The sequence below is a fragment of the Neurospora hispaniola genome (assembly GCF_033458365.1).
Source record: "Neurospora hispaniola strain FGSC 10403 chromosome Unknown B0T23scaffold_3, whole genome shotgun sequence".
Taxonomy (NCBI): Eukaryota; Fungi; Ascomycota; class Sordariomycetes; order Sordariales; family Sordariaceae; genus Neurospora; species Neurospora hispaniola.
Window position 1 is genome coordinate 4,581,340 of NW_026944408.1, and position 17,103 is coordinate 4,598,442.

General features: G+C 51.1%; 6 protein-coding genes across 6 annotated transcripts; 3 read left to right on the plus strand and 3 right to left on the minus strand.

The window, feature by feature from the left end:
• Positions 1 to 58: 58 nt before the first annotated feature.
• On the plus strand, positions 59 to 3,303 carry B0T23DRAFT_412103 (uncharacterized protein; the record flags this gene model as incomplete). Its single annotated transcript, XM_062839462.1, has 6 exons — positions 59 to 166; positions 310 to 899; positions 969 to 1,362; positions 2,016 to 2,164; positions 2,379 to 2,382; positions 2,441 to 3,303. The coding sequence occupies exons 1-6, from the start codon at positions 148 to 150 to the stop codon at positions 3,301 to 3,303; spliced, it is 2,019 nt and encodes a 672-aa protein (XP_062694665.1). The 5' UTR covers positions 59 to 147.
• Positions 3,304 to 4,502: 1,199 nt separating this feature from the next.
• B0T23DRAFT_412104 (heterokaryon incompatibility protein-domain-containing protein) lies at positions 4,503 to 6,602 on the minus strand (the record flags this gene model as incomplete). Its single annotated transcript, XM_062839463.1, has 4 exons — positions 6,408 to 6,602; positions 5,767 to 6,317; positions 4,773 to 5,700; positions 4,503 to 4,560 (listed from the first exon to the last, which is right to left on the minus strand). The coding sequence occupies exons 2-4, from the start codon at positions 6,278 to 6,280 to the stop codon at positions 4,503 to 4,505; spliced, it is 1,500 nt and encodes a 499-aa protein (XP_062694666.1). The 5' UTR covers positions 6,281 to 6,317; positions 6,408 to 6,602.
• Positions 6,603 to 8,129: 1,527 nt separating this feature from the next.
• On the minus strand, positions 8,130 to 9,087 carry B0T23DRAFT_419816 (uncharacterized protein; the record flags this gene model as incomplete). The annotated part of the gene is made up of 2 exons (XM_062839714.1): positions 8,130 to 8,284; positions 8,553 to 9,087. The coding sequence occupies 2 exons, from the start codon at positions 9,085 to 9,087 to the stop codon at positions 8,130 to 8,132; spliced, it is 690 nt and encodes a 229-aa protein (XP_062694667.1).
• Positions 9,088 to 10,838: 1,751 nt separating this feature from the next.
• B0T23DRAFT_428147 (glycoside hydrolase superfamily) lies at positions 10,839 to 12,193 on the plus strand (the record flags this gene model as incomplete). The annotated part of the gene is made up of 3 exons (XM_062840114.1): positions 10,839 to 11,105; positions 11,260 to 11,898; positions 11,963 to 12,193. 3 exons carry the CDS (start codon positions 10,839 to 10,841, stop codon positions 12,191 to 12,193), a joined length of 1,137 nt encoding a protein of 378 aa, XP_062694668.1.
• Positions 12,194 to 12,207: 14 nt separating this feature from the next.
• B0T23DRAFT_129456 (uncharacterized protein) lies at positions 12,208 to 14,006 on the minus strand. Its single transcript, XM_062832166.1, has 2 exons — positions 12,664 to 14,006; positions 12,208 to 12,602 (listed from the first exon to the last, which is right to left on the minus strand). The coding sequence occupies exons 1-2, from the start codon at positions 13,593 to 13,595 to the stop codon at positions 12,383 to 12,385; spliced, it is 1,152 nt and encodes a 383-aa protein (XP_062694669.1). The 5' UTR covers positions 13,596 to 14,006; the 3' UTR covers positions 12,208 to 12,382.
• A 336-nt stretch (positions 14,007 to 14,342) lies between these two features.
• Positions 14,343 to 15,707, plus strand: B0T23DRAFT_441019 (uncharacterized protein). The gene is made up of 3 exons (XM_062840742.1): positions 14,343 to 15,071; positions 15,129 to 15,275; positions 15,461 to 15,707. Exons 1-3 carry the CDS (start codon positions 14,363 to 14,365, stop codon positions 15,505 to 15,507), a joined length of 903 nt encoding a protein of 300 aa, XP_062694670.1. The 5' UTR covers positions 14,343 to 14,362; the 3' UTR covers positions 15,508 to 15,707.
• The last annotated feature ends 1,396 nt before the right edge of the window (positions 15,708 to 17,103 follow it).

Below are 17,103 nucleotides of genomic sequence, written 5' to 3' on the forward strand. Positions count from 1 at the left end.
TGTAGCTACGGGGAGTCCCGTCGCCGGTTCTTGGTTGACCGCATGTCATCGCAGTCAGCCCAACTTGTACCAAACATCAACATCTCTTAACCTAAGACACCATATCTCGACTGACTGCAGTAGGGACAAGGAGAAACACAAGACAAGATGCAGTCTGGAATTTCTGGTAAGTTGTTGCCGCCTGCTTTTCCCATCGTTGCGAACCTCCAGTTTCCCCCCCTTGAAGAGAAAGCTACACGACAGCCCGACTCCCAGCAAGTTGGAAGTCAGACCACACTCACTAACCTACTATCCATTTCCAACCTACAGCCTCCAAGGAGCTGGTCTCCCAATTCAACGACCTCCTCGGCTCCCCATCGACCTTTGGCCTCCTCATCAACATCGCCAACGAACAGCTCCAGCCCATCCAAACCCTCACCTCCTCCCCGGGCTCCTCCTTCGCCTCCAACGTCGACACCCTCCTGACGCCCCACATCAAAGAAAAAGAAGCTCTCTACATCATCCTGCGCCGCTATGACTCGTCGCCCGCGCTGGTGGCCGTCACCTACGTGCCCGACACGGCTCCCGTGCGGCAAAAGATGCTGTTCGCCTCGACGCGGCTGACGCTCGTGCGCGAGCTCGGGTCGGAACACTTCCGGGAAACCATTTTCGCGACCAACGCCAAGGAGTTGACCAGCCAGGGCTTTGAGAAGCACGACGCGCATACGGCGCTGGACGCGCCGCTGACGGAGGAGGAGAAGAGTCTGGGGGAGGTGAAGCGGGCGGAGCAGGAGGCGGGCGCGGGGACGAGTAAGCGGGAGATTCACCTGGGGACGCATATGGCGATGCCGATGGGGGAGGATGCGTTGGCTGCTCTCAAGGGATTGGCGGAGGAGGGTGGTGAGGGGTTGGTGATGCTTGTAAGTTCTCTTTTCCTCTCCCTTCGTTCTTCTTACTTTGCGTGAACAGTAACTAACGATCCGCAACAGAAAGTCAATCCCACAACCGAAACCATCGAGCTCGTTCCCTCCTCTTCTTCTAAGCCATCGTCCATCTCCGATCTCGTGCAAGCCATCTCCCCCTCCGAGCCGCGCTTCACTTTCTTCCGGTACACGCACACGCACAACGGCTCCGAGGAGTCGCCCATTCTCTTCTTTTACACCAACCCCAGCTCCAATGGCGGGCGCGTGGCTATCAAGCAGCGCATGCTGTACCCGCTGATGAAGCGGGCCGTGCTCGAGGTGGCGAGCAAGGAAGGATTGAATGTCGATAAGAAGTTTGAGGTGGAGGAGCCGAGCGAGATCACGGAGGACGGGGTGCTGGGGGAGTTGCATCCCAAGGCGGTGCAGAGTAGGGGGTTCGCTAGGCCGAAGAGGCCTGGTGGTCGGTAAATGCGGGGAGTTTGGGCGTTTGAATAGCGAGTTTATATGAGATCTCTCTCCCTTTTGGTCATGGAGTTGACGGGAGGAAGTAGATATGGTAATTCAGTTGCAACCATGACTGGAATGTCCGCTTTGATCTCCCTTGCAAGTGTGAAATGGTTGCTGATGATGGAGGTGGGTTTCCCAAGCTCTGTGAGGCTTGGAGGGAGGCTCGATTTCTAGCGTGAATTCTTTCAATTCCGGGATCGTTAATGGCTTGGACTACTTGTTGAAATTAACATAGGTACCCCTGCGTTTACATACTCTGACCTCTCGTTACCTATCACAAGCCATGCTCCCTGAACAAAGCATAATGTGTAGGCATGTGCTCGTCGTGATCCTTTGGGACGGACAGCAGACTGCTACTGCTGATAAGGGTTAGGGGTATGCGTGATAAGATCCGCGGTATGTACAAAGTAAACACAATGACGTCAGTGACAGAGCGATGCTTGTTCCAGGCCGTTGGGCGTTCCTGATCAACGAGCACGGCCAGGCACTGTTTTCAGCTGATCTCTGGAGATCTCAAGACATCGGGTGGGCCTTGACTTTTGACTTTAGACCTCCCATCCACCCAAGCTTCCGTCTTCTGTCCAAGTCTATACTTGACTTACACAGTATACCACCTGAACAGAACGAAGCATCATGGGACGTTCAAAAGCAATCGCACGCTCAATCGCGCGGGCCATCACCGACACCACTGGACTCGCGAAACGACGATCCACCAACAGCAATCCCCTTTGCCTAATCCTGTCACTGTTCTCCCTGTTCTTTTCCATCCACCAGCTGATCTTACAAAAGATCCGACCAGCCGATTTCGCAAACCTGCGTCGAAACCATTGGGACGTTGGAGACAATGATTACTACGAGTCCTTCCAGCCACCACAAGACGGCAACAAACCCGAAGAGTCTCTGGCCTCTATTGGCGACATGGGCTTTTCCGGCTCGGTTAGTCTTATTCTTGATTACCCATGCCATTAGATCCGTCGACTAACACACGCCAGACCTTCTACTCAACTAAAGACCAAAAGTATCTCGTCAAGTCCGTCCCACGCCACTCGAACACTCCTTTTTTCGTGAAGACCTCCTGACGCCTTACGTCGAATACATGGCCACGCACCCGCGTTCGCTCCTCGTGCGCATCTGCGACTTCCTCGGCGCCTCGGGATACTCGCTCGGACGCATCTTGCGGCTTGCGCCCTCGCACCATATCGTCATGGAGAATATCATGTACGGCCGCGGCCAGTTCGAAGCAAAGAAGCGCGGCGGTGGCGACAACGCTGTGGACTGGGAGGATTGGGACCTGAAGCCCACTTCGTACTTTTATCCTGAGCGCGACATTGCTGATGGGGCGCTGACGAGCGAGGCTACCAAGAGCCAGTTGGCGGATGAGTTCCATGATAAGATTAGACTGAGTAAAGAACAGGCGGATGAGTTTTTTAAGTGTTTGGAGGAGGATACGAGGTTGTTGGCGGAGTATGGGGCGGTGGATTATTCGTTGTTTTTGGTAAGGATGCATACTACTACTTCTACTCCCTCGGGCTCCGGCCCAGGGCAGGAACCTGATGCTGCAGCTGCTTCTTCACCAGAAGCGGTATCAGAGGTGGTATTGGAAGAGGTGGCGCCGCCGACCGACGGCCCATCGGTGCCGCCTGGTCCGCCGTCGTGGAGGACCGGGATCGCGTCGGCGGATGGAAAGTATATCTACCGAGCGTCGATCTTGGATTTCTTTTGGGCGAAGCATAAGTTGCAGCCGATGGTGATGACGGTTTTGATCAAGTTGTGGAATTTGTTGATTAGTAGACAGGGGCCGATGAGTATTACGACTACGCCTGAGGAGTATAGGCAAAGGTTTTTGAAGATGTGTAGAGGTTATGTGGAGGTTGTTGAGGAGTCGAGTGAGTGAGGAGGGGAGGGGCCCGGGGAGGTGCCTGTGGGAGTGTTTGGAGTTTGTAGGGGCAGAGATACCCATTGTGTTTTTCTTGATTCAACTTCTTTTTTTTGGCTTCAACTTCTTTTTGTTGTACTCATCGACGCTTTGCCGCCTAGTCAACGCTGATCTATCAATGTACTTCATCGAGTCGAGTTCATCAGCAGCTCCTCCGCTTCCCTGCGATAGCATGTGTCTCTTCTTCATTTTTTCCACAATATCAGAACCTCAAGACATCATGGCTCGTCCGTATCTAATGTCCAATTCAGGTGGTCGAATGGAAAGCTCCACGATCATTATCAGAAGTAGCTTCTTGTGTTGGGTTACGGTGGTATTGGGGAGGACCGGACCCTCAAATCGCGCCCGCTTCAAGAGCGGCCTGCCTCCTGGAAGTACCCTCCACACCAAAGTGTTACGCCTGGGCATTGCTCGAGTCGGAAGTTGCGTCATGGTTGGCTTTTCACGATAAGGAGGGAAGGAAAGAACATCTGGTCAATAGGCCTGGACGGTTCGGCAGAGATGATGGAATCTAGTCGAATTGCCTCGTTCTTCTCAACCCACAACAACCACTTGTTTCTTCCCCCAGACCGTCTTTCTCCCACGCCTAGCATCGATCCCTTCGTTCTGTTCATCCAACCGTCGCCTCTCTTTTTATGCCCAGTGATGCTTTCTAATGCTCCGGCCATTTGCCCACCCGTCATTCAACAACAAAATTGCCCCTCTTCGCATCCTCGAACCACGCCTTGCAAGCAAACCCCAAACCAACTCTAATATATCTTCCGGGTGTATGGGGGCTTTTGCGCAACAATAAGCCCACACTTTTCTCCTCTCTATTAAAAAAATAGCCTTGAGCCATCTCCACGAATGCGAACTCATCAGCTATACCCGCAGGCAACCCTGAACTACGCTCTATGGCTTCGATTGCCTGCTTCATTTTCCCACATTGACGTGTATTTCGCTCTTTCTGATACGTATCGAGAAAGTCTCTGCTGTCAAACACGATGAATATTTCGTTTGGGCGTAAAGCAATCTGGACCGAGCAAGGGCCGACCTCTTGTGATAAGATCATAGACAGGTCATCTGCACATTCCCACAAATCAATTGGAACGAGTGACGAATCGAGATTCCACTTTCCAGTATCATGTCGGAACCATCGAAAACAAAAGCTTACCCTGTCAGGGTCGCCAAAATCCACCGTCTTGGTTCTTGCCACGATCTGAAGAGAAGCATCCTCTAGAAACGAGACAGAAGACTGGGCGGATTTTTCCCAGACTCGCCAGCTTATATGGCTGCGTGCCTGCAAAAATTGCACACCACCAGGATGGCAAGCCCACGACCATGACGGGATACGCAATTCCTCCAATCCAGAGTCAGTTGATTGAGCCGTTTGACCTGACCAGAGGAGTTCCCAATGTATTTCGGACTGCCAAGATCCAAATACGTACTTGTCTTCCGGCCTCTTCTTATGTATTTCGTTGGCGATGCCACTTATAGCCATGAGCTTATCCGTCGGGTATGTGAACTCTCTGCCGGAGTAGCGTGTCACAATTTCCTTCCAAGTGTTATATCGTCCGAATAAGCCCGAGGAAGTCCACACATTCTTGCTATCATCCCCAGCACATCCCTCCGCACAGTGCCAGCACATTCGATCTTGCGTCCAAAAGACAATTCTTCTTGCAAGCACCCATTCCTGGAATGCCCACCCTCTAGTGAATAGAGGAAGATTGTGTTGAGGAGACCCGCTTTCTTTCGGCAACTTGCTGAAATACAGAGCCGAGGACGTCTCGCCTGGACGATGAATGCATGTCTGGGAAGGGAACAGACCAGCCTCAGCATCTGCGCCTGTTGTTGCGGCAATGACAAGCCGCGCATGTGCATACACGGTACCCATGCTGGCTGCTTCCTTCTTCCAGTCGGCGTTGGAATCCTGGATAATACACAGCGAATCTATCCAGAGATACTGCACTCCAGTTGCCCGGGTTAAGAGGATAGCATCTTGAAGGGTCTTCGGAAGCGAATCCCATGGAAGCGCCGAGAGATGCTTCTCAAGTGTCTTCGTCGTGGTCAAATACGGTCGGTCAGCCTTTAGAGAACTTCCCCAGCAGTAGCTGAGGGCGGTGTAATACCCTCGTTTGCCATCTGATTCCACCAGACGAGCGCCCACTGAGCCACTCAGCGAGCCTACGTCGATAACTCGAGAGGGAAGGATTGGCGGTAACGACTCGTCTATTTCCTCGCCGGAGCGCATTGTACAACATTGCGGTCCGTGGCGCTGAAGACACATGCTGAGCCATTGTTTCAGCCGTTTCACACATGGTTCACTCCACGGTGTGAGCGGTGGAGAGGGTGCCAAGCGCGTCAAGTTACCGGAGTCTGTTACTGTAGTGTGCCGGTGTCAGCTGTAAAGTTTCCACAGTAGCGGGAGTTGGAGCCACAAACCCTGATACACATGCAGATTTGACTCCGTAAGCCTCGGGATTGGGTGCCGAGGGTACTTTACCTCAGGAGGTATGATGAAAAAGCTTATGGTCGTTTCATCTTCTAGCCACACGGAGACAAAGACCTTACTGTCATTGCCCACCCGATGCTTCAATGAATTCTGATTGCGCTCAGAAAAATGGCACTCGAGCCCTTCCAAGATAAGCTTGCACAAGGGACAAGTTGTTGAAGACTTGACAAGCTTGTCAAAGGTGGTGAACACTGGGTTTACATCCAATCCTCCAGGTCGGTATTCAGGATCAAGGGTCTCTCGGCTGAAGTTGTATTCGAGGCAATGAGTACAAAGCTTCGTGGTTGGGACCTCGCAAGCTTCTTCTATCGCTAGGAATTCTGTTTCAGGCGTAGGAACACCATCTTCCGGACCGGGCATGGTAGCGGCGTTGGAAGTCATTGCCGTAGTGGCTGTCATCGTGACGGTAGGGGCGCAAGAAGGTTCGCTTGTGGCTCTTTCCATTTCTATCCCAGAAACAGGCCTTGGGACATATCTTGTCCTAGGGAAAATCTCGTGAGTTCATTGTGCTAATACGAAATGGGGCTCTTCAAGTTGACTGTCTGGTGGGATGTTCGTTCCATCAGCTTACCTCTTTCAGAATCGCTCCTCGTACATTCACTTCCTCTTTTCCCAGCCTTCCCAATCGGCGGTTCCTCGAGACGTTGGCAAGCAAAGGTAATGGAGACGACGAGGGTTTGTACAATGCCACAGCTGTTGCAGGAAATTTCACAGAGAGGCTCAAGGCGTGCAATAATGGGCGAAGAAATGCACACCGGAAGGAAATGGGAGACCGCAATGCGCTGGTTTCGAGGGACAAGTTTTGACCAAACCCTGGGAGAGCAACCAGCCTTTTGAGTGATCGATCAGCCAAACATGTTCAAATGACAACGCCACGATATTTGGCCCAATGAAGCGTGCAGGTAGTCAATGAAACCCTTTGGGTGGGTGAGTTGTTGCACGACGGCTGAAACGAGCACATAATCAGAGATGACTTGAATGCTCTGACCAAATCCAAATATTGTCGCTACTGAAACCGGGAGGTACACTCTGCTTCTTTGAAGCTCAATACTCCCAATCGATTCAACTCGCGCTGGATAGCGAACACTCACCCTCCATACCTAGGTAATCAGTTGAAGCAACATCCTGACTAGATCACTTGCAAACTACCATACGTCCATACGTAGTGAGTGAAGATAGAAGACATCGTCAGCCACTACAGCCTTACCACAATTGAATCACCAAGTTGGGTGTCGAATTCTGCCCAAAGAGCGCCTCCCACGCGCCGCGGCCTCAATACCATTGGCCCCCTCAACACCACAAGACCGCTCGAATCACACACACGCACACTTGCCCAATCCTCCGTCTCTGTGCATAGCATCGCTTCCAAGCCTCATCCACACCCTCGGTTCCGTATCCTGCTTGTGTTGGATTGCACCTTTACGTGCCTGAAAGTCTTCACTCGACTAGACTTTGGACTCGAAGAGGACTGTTCGCGATGTAAACAAACTTCCCTTTTGGGGATGCGAAGTGTGACAAGGGAGGTTACGAAGTTGACGGTCCAATCTAACACGCATGGGTTTTGGGGAGGTAGGCGTCCAGTGGCGGCTCAGTAATACCGACACACCTCACTCACTTGAGCATCCGAGAATCGGATTTGCGACGCCGATGGTCATACATCACGGCCCCTAGACTGGGAGGCGGGTACAGACGTGTCTATTTACTGAACGCGACTCGTTTATATTAATTTGTTTCTCGCGTGATGTGTGATGGGGTGGATGCGTACGTACGGCCGGATAATAAACTTTCTTAAACCCAGTGAAGAAGAACAAGAAGAAGAAAAAAAAACCAAAGAGATTGAGAAAAAAAAAAAAAAAAAAGAAAAAAAAAAAAGCGTGGGTGAACCCGTAACGGACTCGAACCGTTGTCTTCCTGCGGCACGCATGCAGACGCGGAAATTTTCCACGCCGGGAATGTTACCATTACACCAACGAGACACCCACGGGAAGGGTGCTGGTAAAGGGAGCTTGTATGCCTTGGATGGGATGGGGATAGCTTGGGTTGTGATTTGGGATGACGCAAGATAGGCAGGAGTTAGGAGAGGGGGAGATAGCGGCGGGTAGATGGGATGGAAGAAGCGGCGGGCAGAAGTGGTGGGCAATCATGATCTTGAGGGAGTCGTGAGACATGGTTAGTATACGTCTTTTGTGTGTCTTGTTGATGAGATATTGTTCCCTGAATAGGTACCTGCTAATGGGAGTGAGCGAGTATGATCGAAGTAGAGGTATCGGCACAGATCGCCCTTCTATCAATTTTATAGAGTGTAAGTCTTCGCCAGACCCACGACAATGAAGCCTGTCAATTTCTTCATGATGGGGTACCTGGTAAGCCCCATGAAAGACGAGATCTCACACTCATTACTGACAGATCCTGCTTGTCGGGGAGCGTTGAATGCCGGTTGCCCTAATCCTACAAGTCCACAAGATCAGAGTTAGTCCAGACCACAAAAGGTAGAGGTACCTACTCCCTCATAAACGAGACCGGGAAAGGCCTACCTTCTTCATGTAGTGTTGACAATCAGCATGCGACATCAACGCCAAAGTCAAAGCCGCCGACCTGACCACCTTCTTCTGTCTATCAAGGTCTGTCTCGCTGAGAAAGCTCGGAAGATACGGTTTCCGACCACTTCCCCCCGACGTTGTCTTTTCCAACTCCTCCTGCTTGAAGCGACACGAACCTCCGCAATATCCATCAAGAAAAAGGTACTGATACCAAAAAAACTCCCGAAAACTCTCCGCGTACTTCTCATTCAAGTCCCTCACCTGGCTGCCTTCGATAGGGAGCTTGTCATCGGATAACTGCCCCTGGTTATTGTCAACAACTTTAACCATATTCCCAAGAAAGTCAATGTAATCCACCGAAGCAAGCATAGCGATTAGAAAGATCTTGCGTAACTTGGAAACATACTTGTATTTCCTTTGCAAGTTGTGCAGACACAGAATGTGTTGGATTTGCGGGTCGAGCGCTGGGCCGATGATATCTATGAAGTTGTAGGGGATGCAAAAGGAGTGGAGTGGCTTGCTGCCTTTTGTTTTTGAATGGACCTCAAGGTCGCAGTAAATTGCGTGGAAAAGACGGTTGCGGCATTCGTGGCTGGCTATTGTGGCTGCTTCGAAGGCTGCCTTGAGTAGGAGTTGCGAACATGTACATGTTTTGTGGTCCCCTTCGGTAGGGTCGGGACTGGTTTTGCATGGGGGATTTGACCAGTACATGGTTTACTGTTTTGGGTGGTGTAGTGTGCACGATCAACGGGTCAAGGTGTACCAAAGAGTTGATCCTGAAAAAGCAGACGATGGGACGAAGAGAAACGCTGAGCAGAGAAAGCCTTCAACATGTGGCTCTGAGCCTGAAATAGGCCACTCACGTCCTCAATCGTTGAGTCATATCCGTATGACGGCAATGAGTCTCATTGTATCTATCTACTCTGTTATGTAAGTTTGTTTCGCCGCATTTTGGCTATCATCGGACCGGTAATGGTGTTTGAAGAGGGCCATGGAAAAGGGATAGGGAGAAGACAACAAGGAGAAATCATCAAACAACAGAAAGAGTCAGCGCGAACACGTAGATAGCTGAGACGATTGCAGTTTTCCAGGACCACCACTTGGCCACTTGACCTATTGCCAAACTTGTCCTCAATCAACCAAACATTTATCATTGTAGTTTTCCTCAAGCCAACCCGTCGCCAGAGCCGTATCATTCCTCAACCCATCATCATTATCCGGTATCACTCATCCGGGTACCTAGCGTCGTTCTTTTCATTGCCTTCGACCTTCTTCTCGTCACGGATAGATCTAAACAGACTAGGTAGGTACTTAACAAGTCCTTTCCCCATCAGCCTAGGTATTTCCAAGCTGCTGAATAGCACGCCCAGATCATATTCCAAGTCCGGCTATCATGTGTTACTCCCTGCCACTTATTCCCCCACAACATCAACCGATTGGATAATCGTCACGCCAAGAGGGTTACATGCACAACCGCAGGCTATTATTCCGGCAAATTTAGGGAGGAATTTAACCGTCTTAGTTCTCGAAGCTCTCTATCGTGAACGCTAGAACAGGCTCGCTGCCGAGTGGTCAATTCCTTCCTGTTGGTTGTGGTTTGTCCCGATTATGAACTCAAGACTACGGCGAAACTTGTGAGCGGGCAGGTGAGGAGAAGAAGTGCAAGAGGAGGCAAGCGAACCAAGAAAAGAGGCGAGATGGAAATATTGTCCGCGACTCGTCTTCGCCAATGTGGCTGGTTTTTTTTCACCATCCTTGAGGCCTAATCGCGGTTCGTCCGGCTGAATAGATTGCTTGCATTTACACGTTTTCAGCTTCCGTCCTCTTCAGTCTTCACGCCCAAGAACACGACAAACCGAAGAACTTGGCTCAGCCACAGCATCACGAACCGCAAAAACATACTATAGTGTACATACCTTGGACTCCTCCTCGTCACCACGGCTTCTCGCTCCACAAACCCGGTTAACCCTCCCGAACCACCCTCGACGTTACCCCTGTCTAGGAGATTCCATTGATTCACACCAATCCACTCATAACAGAAGCCGCAAAAGGTTCTTCCAAGAAGACGCTTGTCACTAGCGATTTCGCAAGGAAACGTCGGTAGATCTGGAGTGACGGATCACGACCCCATACAGACCCATGTCACACCCATTCCATGTTCACGCATGCTAACATGAAGCTAACGACTCCATACTACATTACCCCATTTTACCCCATGGGGAGATGATGGGGTCTGTAGGGTTCGTTCACCATGGTTCATGACTTCGTGATCGGTCTCGATAGTTGACTCCACCTCCACCTCCACTTCCATGTCTACCTCCATATCGTGAATCTTTATAACGTTTTGTTCCCTTCCTGTTGGCTTCTTTTCTCTCCTCACCTCGTCTCTCCCGTCGAGTTCCCCCCTCCCTCCTTGTAATTTACTCCCTCACCGGTCAAGTCAACCACAGCCAGTCACCACCATGCAGACCAAGTCCCTCCTTTCCCTCCTCGCCTTGGCCTCCGTGCCTCTGGCTTCTGCCAGCAACGGCAAAGGTTCCGGAAAGTCTTGCTCCCACAAGGGTCTAGACTGGTACGCCAAAAAGGCCGGCCTCAAGTACTTCGGCGCAGCCACCGACTCGCCCGGCCAGCGCGAGCGTGCAGGTTTGGAGTCTGCTTACCCCAAGTACGACGAGATCATGTGGAAGTCTGGAGAATTCGGGCAGACGACGCCTACTAATGGGCAAAAGGTTTGTATTTTTTTTTTCCTTCCCCTTTTCCCCTTTTCCTTTTCCCTTTTCCCCATACCCCTTTTCTTCCGACTTCCCCCTCCCCTTTCCCTTTCCCTATCCCTTCTCTCACTCCTTTTTAGTAGAGTAGTACACTAACAACCCAAAACAAAAGTGGCTCTTTACCGAACCTACCCAAGGCACCTTCAACTTCACCGAAGGCGACATCGTCGCCTCCCTCGCGCACCAGCACCACAAGCTCTTACGATGCCACGCCCTAGTCTGGCACTCGCAGCTTGCTCCCTGGGTAGAGGCCGGTAATTGGACCAAAGACGAGCTCCGCGCCATCATCGTCTCGCACATCACCAACGTCATGACCCACTACAAGGGCCAATGCTATGCCTGGGACGTGGTCAACGAAGCCTTCAACGAGGACGGGACCTATCGCGAATCGGTGTTTTCCACCGTCTTGGGCGGCGACGAGTTTATCCAGTTGGCTTTCGAGACGGCTTCCAAACTGGATCCGAAGGCCAAGTTGTATTATAATGATTATAACTTGGAGAGCCCGAGCGTCAAGACGGAGGCGGTCAGGAAGCTGGTGAGGCAGCTGCAAAGCAAAAAAATTAAGATTGATGGCGTGGGATTCCAGGCGCATTTGACGGCAGAGAGTAGGCCGACGCTGGATGAGCATGTCGCTGCCATTGAGGGGTTCGCGGAGTTGGGCGTGGAGGTGGCGTTGACGGAGTTGGATGTGAGGTTGGAGATGCCGGGGAATGCGACGAATTTGGCGCAGCAGAAGGAGGCGTATAAGAATGTGAGTCAACTGGTATTTGGATGTTATACTGAGCACTTGCTAACAGTTTCATCGAAAACACTAGGCCGTCGGAGCTTGTGTCCAAGTCGACGGATGCATCGGTGTCACCATCTGGGATTTCTACGACCCCTTTAGCTGGGTCCCTGCCGTCTTTCCCGGTGAGGGTGCCGCCCTTCTCTGGTTCGATGACTTTAGCAGGCATCCTGCTTATGAGGGTGTCGTGGAGGCTTTAACCAACAAGACCCAAGGACATCATGGAAAGGGTCCTCGTGGCGTTAAGCGTTGGGTTGCCTAAGTAGGCTGTGGAATGGGAGTCTGTTTGAAAGAGTAATTCTTCGTCATTTGTAGTAATCTAATACCAAGTTCTTTCATAAAAGCTGAGCTTCGTTATGTCGTTACGTATCGTGATCCTTGTCCGAATTTCCTGCATCTCTCCCCCCTCCTGCGGAGTGCGATTTGGTAGTCAATTTGAGGAGGTCAACATCTAGATATCATTGTATGCCAACATCTTGGGATGCTCATCGTCGCATACTAGCCATGCCCATGCTGCGCTAGGTGTGTAGCTCGTTGTGGTAGAGTACGCTCGTCCGTAATCGGCTCGATCGAAGATGGTGCCTGTGTGATCGGCCTTTTTCATGTTGGCGACGTTCTCGGGTGTGGCGACGGCAAGGAAGTGTTCGCGCTGGGGACCTTTGGGTAGTGCCCTGACGAGACACTTGTTAGTAGAGGTCCGATTATGCAAAGACAAGGCAAGAGAAAGCTTACAAGGCATTCCCAAAGATACCATGACATAAGCTTGGCTCCTTCTTCAACAAACCCTCCGCCCATATACACTTGCGACCCAATTGAATAGCCGCATCAATCTTCTCCTGAAGCGCAGGGAAGTGTTCGCGCAGCGAAAGCAGCGACACCACGAAACCCGGCGCGCCATGGCAGAATTGTACCAAGCACTTACCGGTATGCGCATGCTGTTCCGAACTAGGCCAGTTACCAGAAGGATGTTGTAACCTCAACAACCTGTCCAGAACCGATTCCAGTTGGGGAGCAGTCTCAGGCGACGTCAGGACGACCTGGGTAAGGATACCAATATCCCCATGGACAGCACCGAGGTATCGCTTATCGTGCCACGTCCAGTTAGGCCCTCTGTTGAGTATGGTATTTGTGATCTCCGCAATGGCCGGGTCAACAAGTTTGTTGCTGCCAGGAACCCAATGTCGCACCAGACGCAGCAGATATAGTGTGCCTGCTCGACCGTAGAGGATCTCATCGGGGTACTCCTCCACCTCCAGAATCTGGCTCACACACGACACAAAAGTCCTGACGTGCGAAGGATCCTCTCGGAAGATGGAAGCACGCACAGCTTCAAAGGCTAGCTTCTCATCATGGATACCGCACCCGCGCGACCCAAGGCGGAGGTTGTGCCCGCGCGACCCCGAGATGTAAGCCTTTGCCCAATGGTAGGGAGTCTGGCCGCTGACCAGCAAGCTCGGTTGGCGGGCGGAGATCTGCAGCATCAGCAGCGCAATGCCCGTCGGGCCGCTCCATAGGCCTTGGAGGTGCTCGTGCGAGTAGCGCGAGCGAGGGGGGTAGCTGGCGACGATGTCTTCGAGAGCGGATTGGAGGTATTGGGAGGTGTCGTTGGAGATTTTGAGGAGGGAGGAGGGGTCCGAGAGGGTCATGTAGCGGGACTCGGCCATTTTGGAGACACGGGACGGAGCACGGGTAGCGGTTGCCGGGAGTGGACGAGAACAGAATTATGATATTAGGATATGGAGATGGATGTGTTGATCCGAATGAGTATGGTAACTGAATGCTGGGGATTAACGGCGAGGGAATTATGCTTTGCGTGAACAATTGATCAGTGGATGGCCTTGTTCAGTCAGGAACCAAGGCAGTGGCAAACGGAGGCATTCCGATCCATGAACAGGAGCGTTCCTGGATGATGTTGATCCGATGAAGTGACTGTGGATTGTCTGGACGACGAGTAGAGGTACGCAGACTTGGCGGTTCCATCAAGGTCGGGGTAGTCGTAGCATGAGTTGATCGGGCAAAGTGGTGGTTCAGCTCAAATTGTCGTCATGATGTTGAACTTGACGGGAAGCTTGTCCCTTCCTTTGCCCGGCCGACCTGTGTCTGCCCAAGGTACGTAGCTGAGTGTACATCATTTTGCGGGGTGCTGGAGACCGGCAGGCAGCTTTGAACCAATCAACGGCTGTAAATACAATGGATAAAAGGAACAAATGCGGAGACATGGGGTAGCCCCGCCGTAAGTGGAACTCCTCGAACGTATGCCAGGCCGGCTTCAGACTGCCGCCCGCTTGCAGCTTGCAGCGGTGGATTACCTAACAGCAGAGTGACATGTCGACTCTGAAGGGCTACAGTTCGACTCGCAATTACACGTTGTATCACGCTCGTAAAGTTGGAAAAGAAGCCTCAAACGGTCACGAGAATGGTTTGATGGTAGATGAGGACGATTATCAGATGGAAAGAGGGGAACCTACCAAGTGATGTCCTGTTTGGAGTGACCATGGCCTGGTGGGTTAGCACCGGACAAGGAGGGAGGTTGTTATTAGGCGCTTGGGTACTAGAGTTAACACTACCTCAGTTCGTCTCTCTTTGTTCTTCTTTCTCAAGCAAGATTTCGCCTGCAATATCTAAGAACCCTGATCAGATGTCTGCTTCGCCAGCCATTCGGAGAATAATAATCATGATAAAAGTCTTATCCCCTAGCTGGTATAGCAGTTCTCACCTACCGCAACAGCAAAGGCGAACACCATCGACACCTGTGCCTATCCCGCAGCAAGGATCATCTCCCACTAGTGGATCCGATCACTTCTACTCGGCGAGGCAGACGCCTGCTCAGAGCCAAAGTCCTGCCCCTGATCTGTCTACTGAGAGGCAGATTGACGTTGACAGTTATGCCTTTCACGTGAACTCCCTGGTTCATCCTGCTCGGCGCACAGAACGTGATCTTGAAAGGCTGCCAAGATACGATCCTAGAAACGCCTCAGCGTCCCCGGCAAGCACATCTGACAGCTTCCACTCAGCCAGAGAGACTCCTGTTGCGGGCCAGAGCCCGGCAGCTAATCAGCCAGTGGTGGAAGTGCAAGTCGATCCTACCAGTTATGAATTCCGGGTCAACTCATTGGTTCATCCCGTCCGCCGTAGAGAGCGTGACTTGGACAGCCTTCCTAAATATGATCCTAGCGACCCTTCACAAAATACAACAGAATTTGAAGAAAGATTTGATCCGACCATTCGCTCAAGGCTGGTGGGACCTCAAACGATGTTTGGAATGTCCTGGGATGATGTCATTCGACTAACAAATGACCGTCTTCTTGCTAACGGAGCTGAGGAAAAAGACCTGATTTGTAAAGGTCTTAGGGGGGATAGGAATGATGGAGGAAGCCGCTGATCATGTATCTATATGTGTGTGATGGTGAGTCTGCTCAGGGGGGCCTGTCGCAGACTCAAAGGGAAGATTTGATTTGGGGAGCAGAATGCTTTGAGGGTGCATACATTGATTTTTGCGATGATTTTTTTTTTTTTCGATTTTTTTCAGCAAGGCATACAGATCAGGGATGCACTTGCAAAACTGGGAGAATCTGAGCAGCTGACATTGATGAAAAATAGTTGGAGCATGAAGGATCTATGTGGTAAGATGATGGGTTGACAGATAAAAAAAGGAAAGGAAGGTATAGACAGCAAGAATACACCATTCGAAGAGAGATTTGACCCGAACATACGCTCAAGACTGGTCGGACCTGAACAGGTGTTAGGCATGTCCTGGGAAGAGAGGATTAGACGGCTGGACGAATGGTTTGAAAGCCAGGGGAGGCCGGAAAGGACTAATAGGGACAGGCGGTCAACTAGGAGGGGAGGAAATGGCGGCAGTAATAGCAATACTTGATCATGTATATGGGTGGTAGTAAGTCTGCCCAAGGGGCCCTCAGTTGAAGCTATCTCGGATATTATTAGAATAAAAGACATGGTCAGCAAGCAGATGAAAAAGCCGGAAGAAAGAGCCTATTAGAGTTAAGATGGCGGACCATTAGCACTTTAGTTACGAAATTCGTTTATGAAATTCCTTTTATGGTGCCTGATCATTCGTTCTGGAACTAACACAGCGAGGGTAAACGTCCATCTGGAGCTCCAGTCATTCCTACATGGAAGCAGGTGCATGGCCTATCGGTCTCACTAATTATAGACGATTGTTCGGCTTAGTTTCCTATTTCCCTTTCGACATGTTCTGGCCATGGCAGTCCATCGTCGTGTCTCGAATGGAAGGCGGGTGCAGCAAGGTCAGATGGCTGCTGTTCCACTAACAACTGCTCGGCGAGGTCTGTCCCATAACTGATAGGGCAGTATCACTTATTCCGCTCGGGCCCACTCATGTCTCATGTTCCTGCACTAGCTTGGCACTGCACCGTTGATGTCGCGATTCTAGCGTTTCTGTTTCTTCTCATTGCAACACCAAAAAAAAAAAAAAAAAAAAAAAAAAAAAAAAAAAAAAAGCCTGGCGATGCCTCGATGACCAGGCTTATCGTCGGATTCAATCAGGACACTGCGTGGCGGACGCTTGCCAACGATGCGCCTCCCTTCACTGTCCAGCGTATCCAATGCCAACACGACTGGTAAGACGAGCATGAACACCTTGTTTACCTATTGGGTTCAAAATATTTGCTTCATGAAATTACCATCGGACCCATTTCAAGTCGAACAACCAATTCCAGGAACATGTGCCGGATAAACCCAAGTTCATGGACTGCTCGGATGCCGCTGCATGCGCCAGATATTAACCGGATGGCTTGCCTCGCGATGCGCACTCATTCATTATTTCCGGCCCGTTATGCAAATCAACCACTGCCCGCAGTCCAGTCCATACCTACGGGGAATTTTGACGGCGGTCTCATTCACCGCGATCCTTGGCGTGTACACCGGCGTGGTGCCCAGTCAGCGCACGGTCAATATCCCTTCATGCCGATAACACACAGCAATCTAAAAAATCAATTCTGAATAGATGAAATGCTGGAAATTACAATCTATTAACTATCCAATCAAAAAGAAAACGGCACCGGGCCATCAACATCCATCGATACAGCCAAGTGTATGACGTCTAATAGGACCGTTGCGCGACTCTCCTATAGCACCCTCATGCTATAGAAACGATGTCATATCCTTCCAGAAAACCGGTCGTGTAGGGTC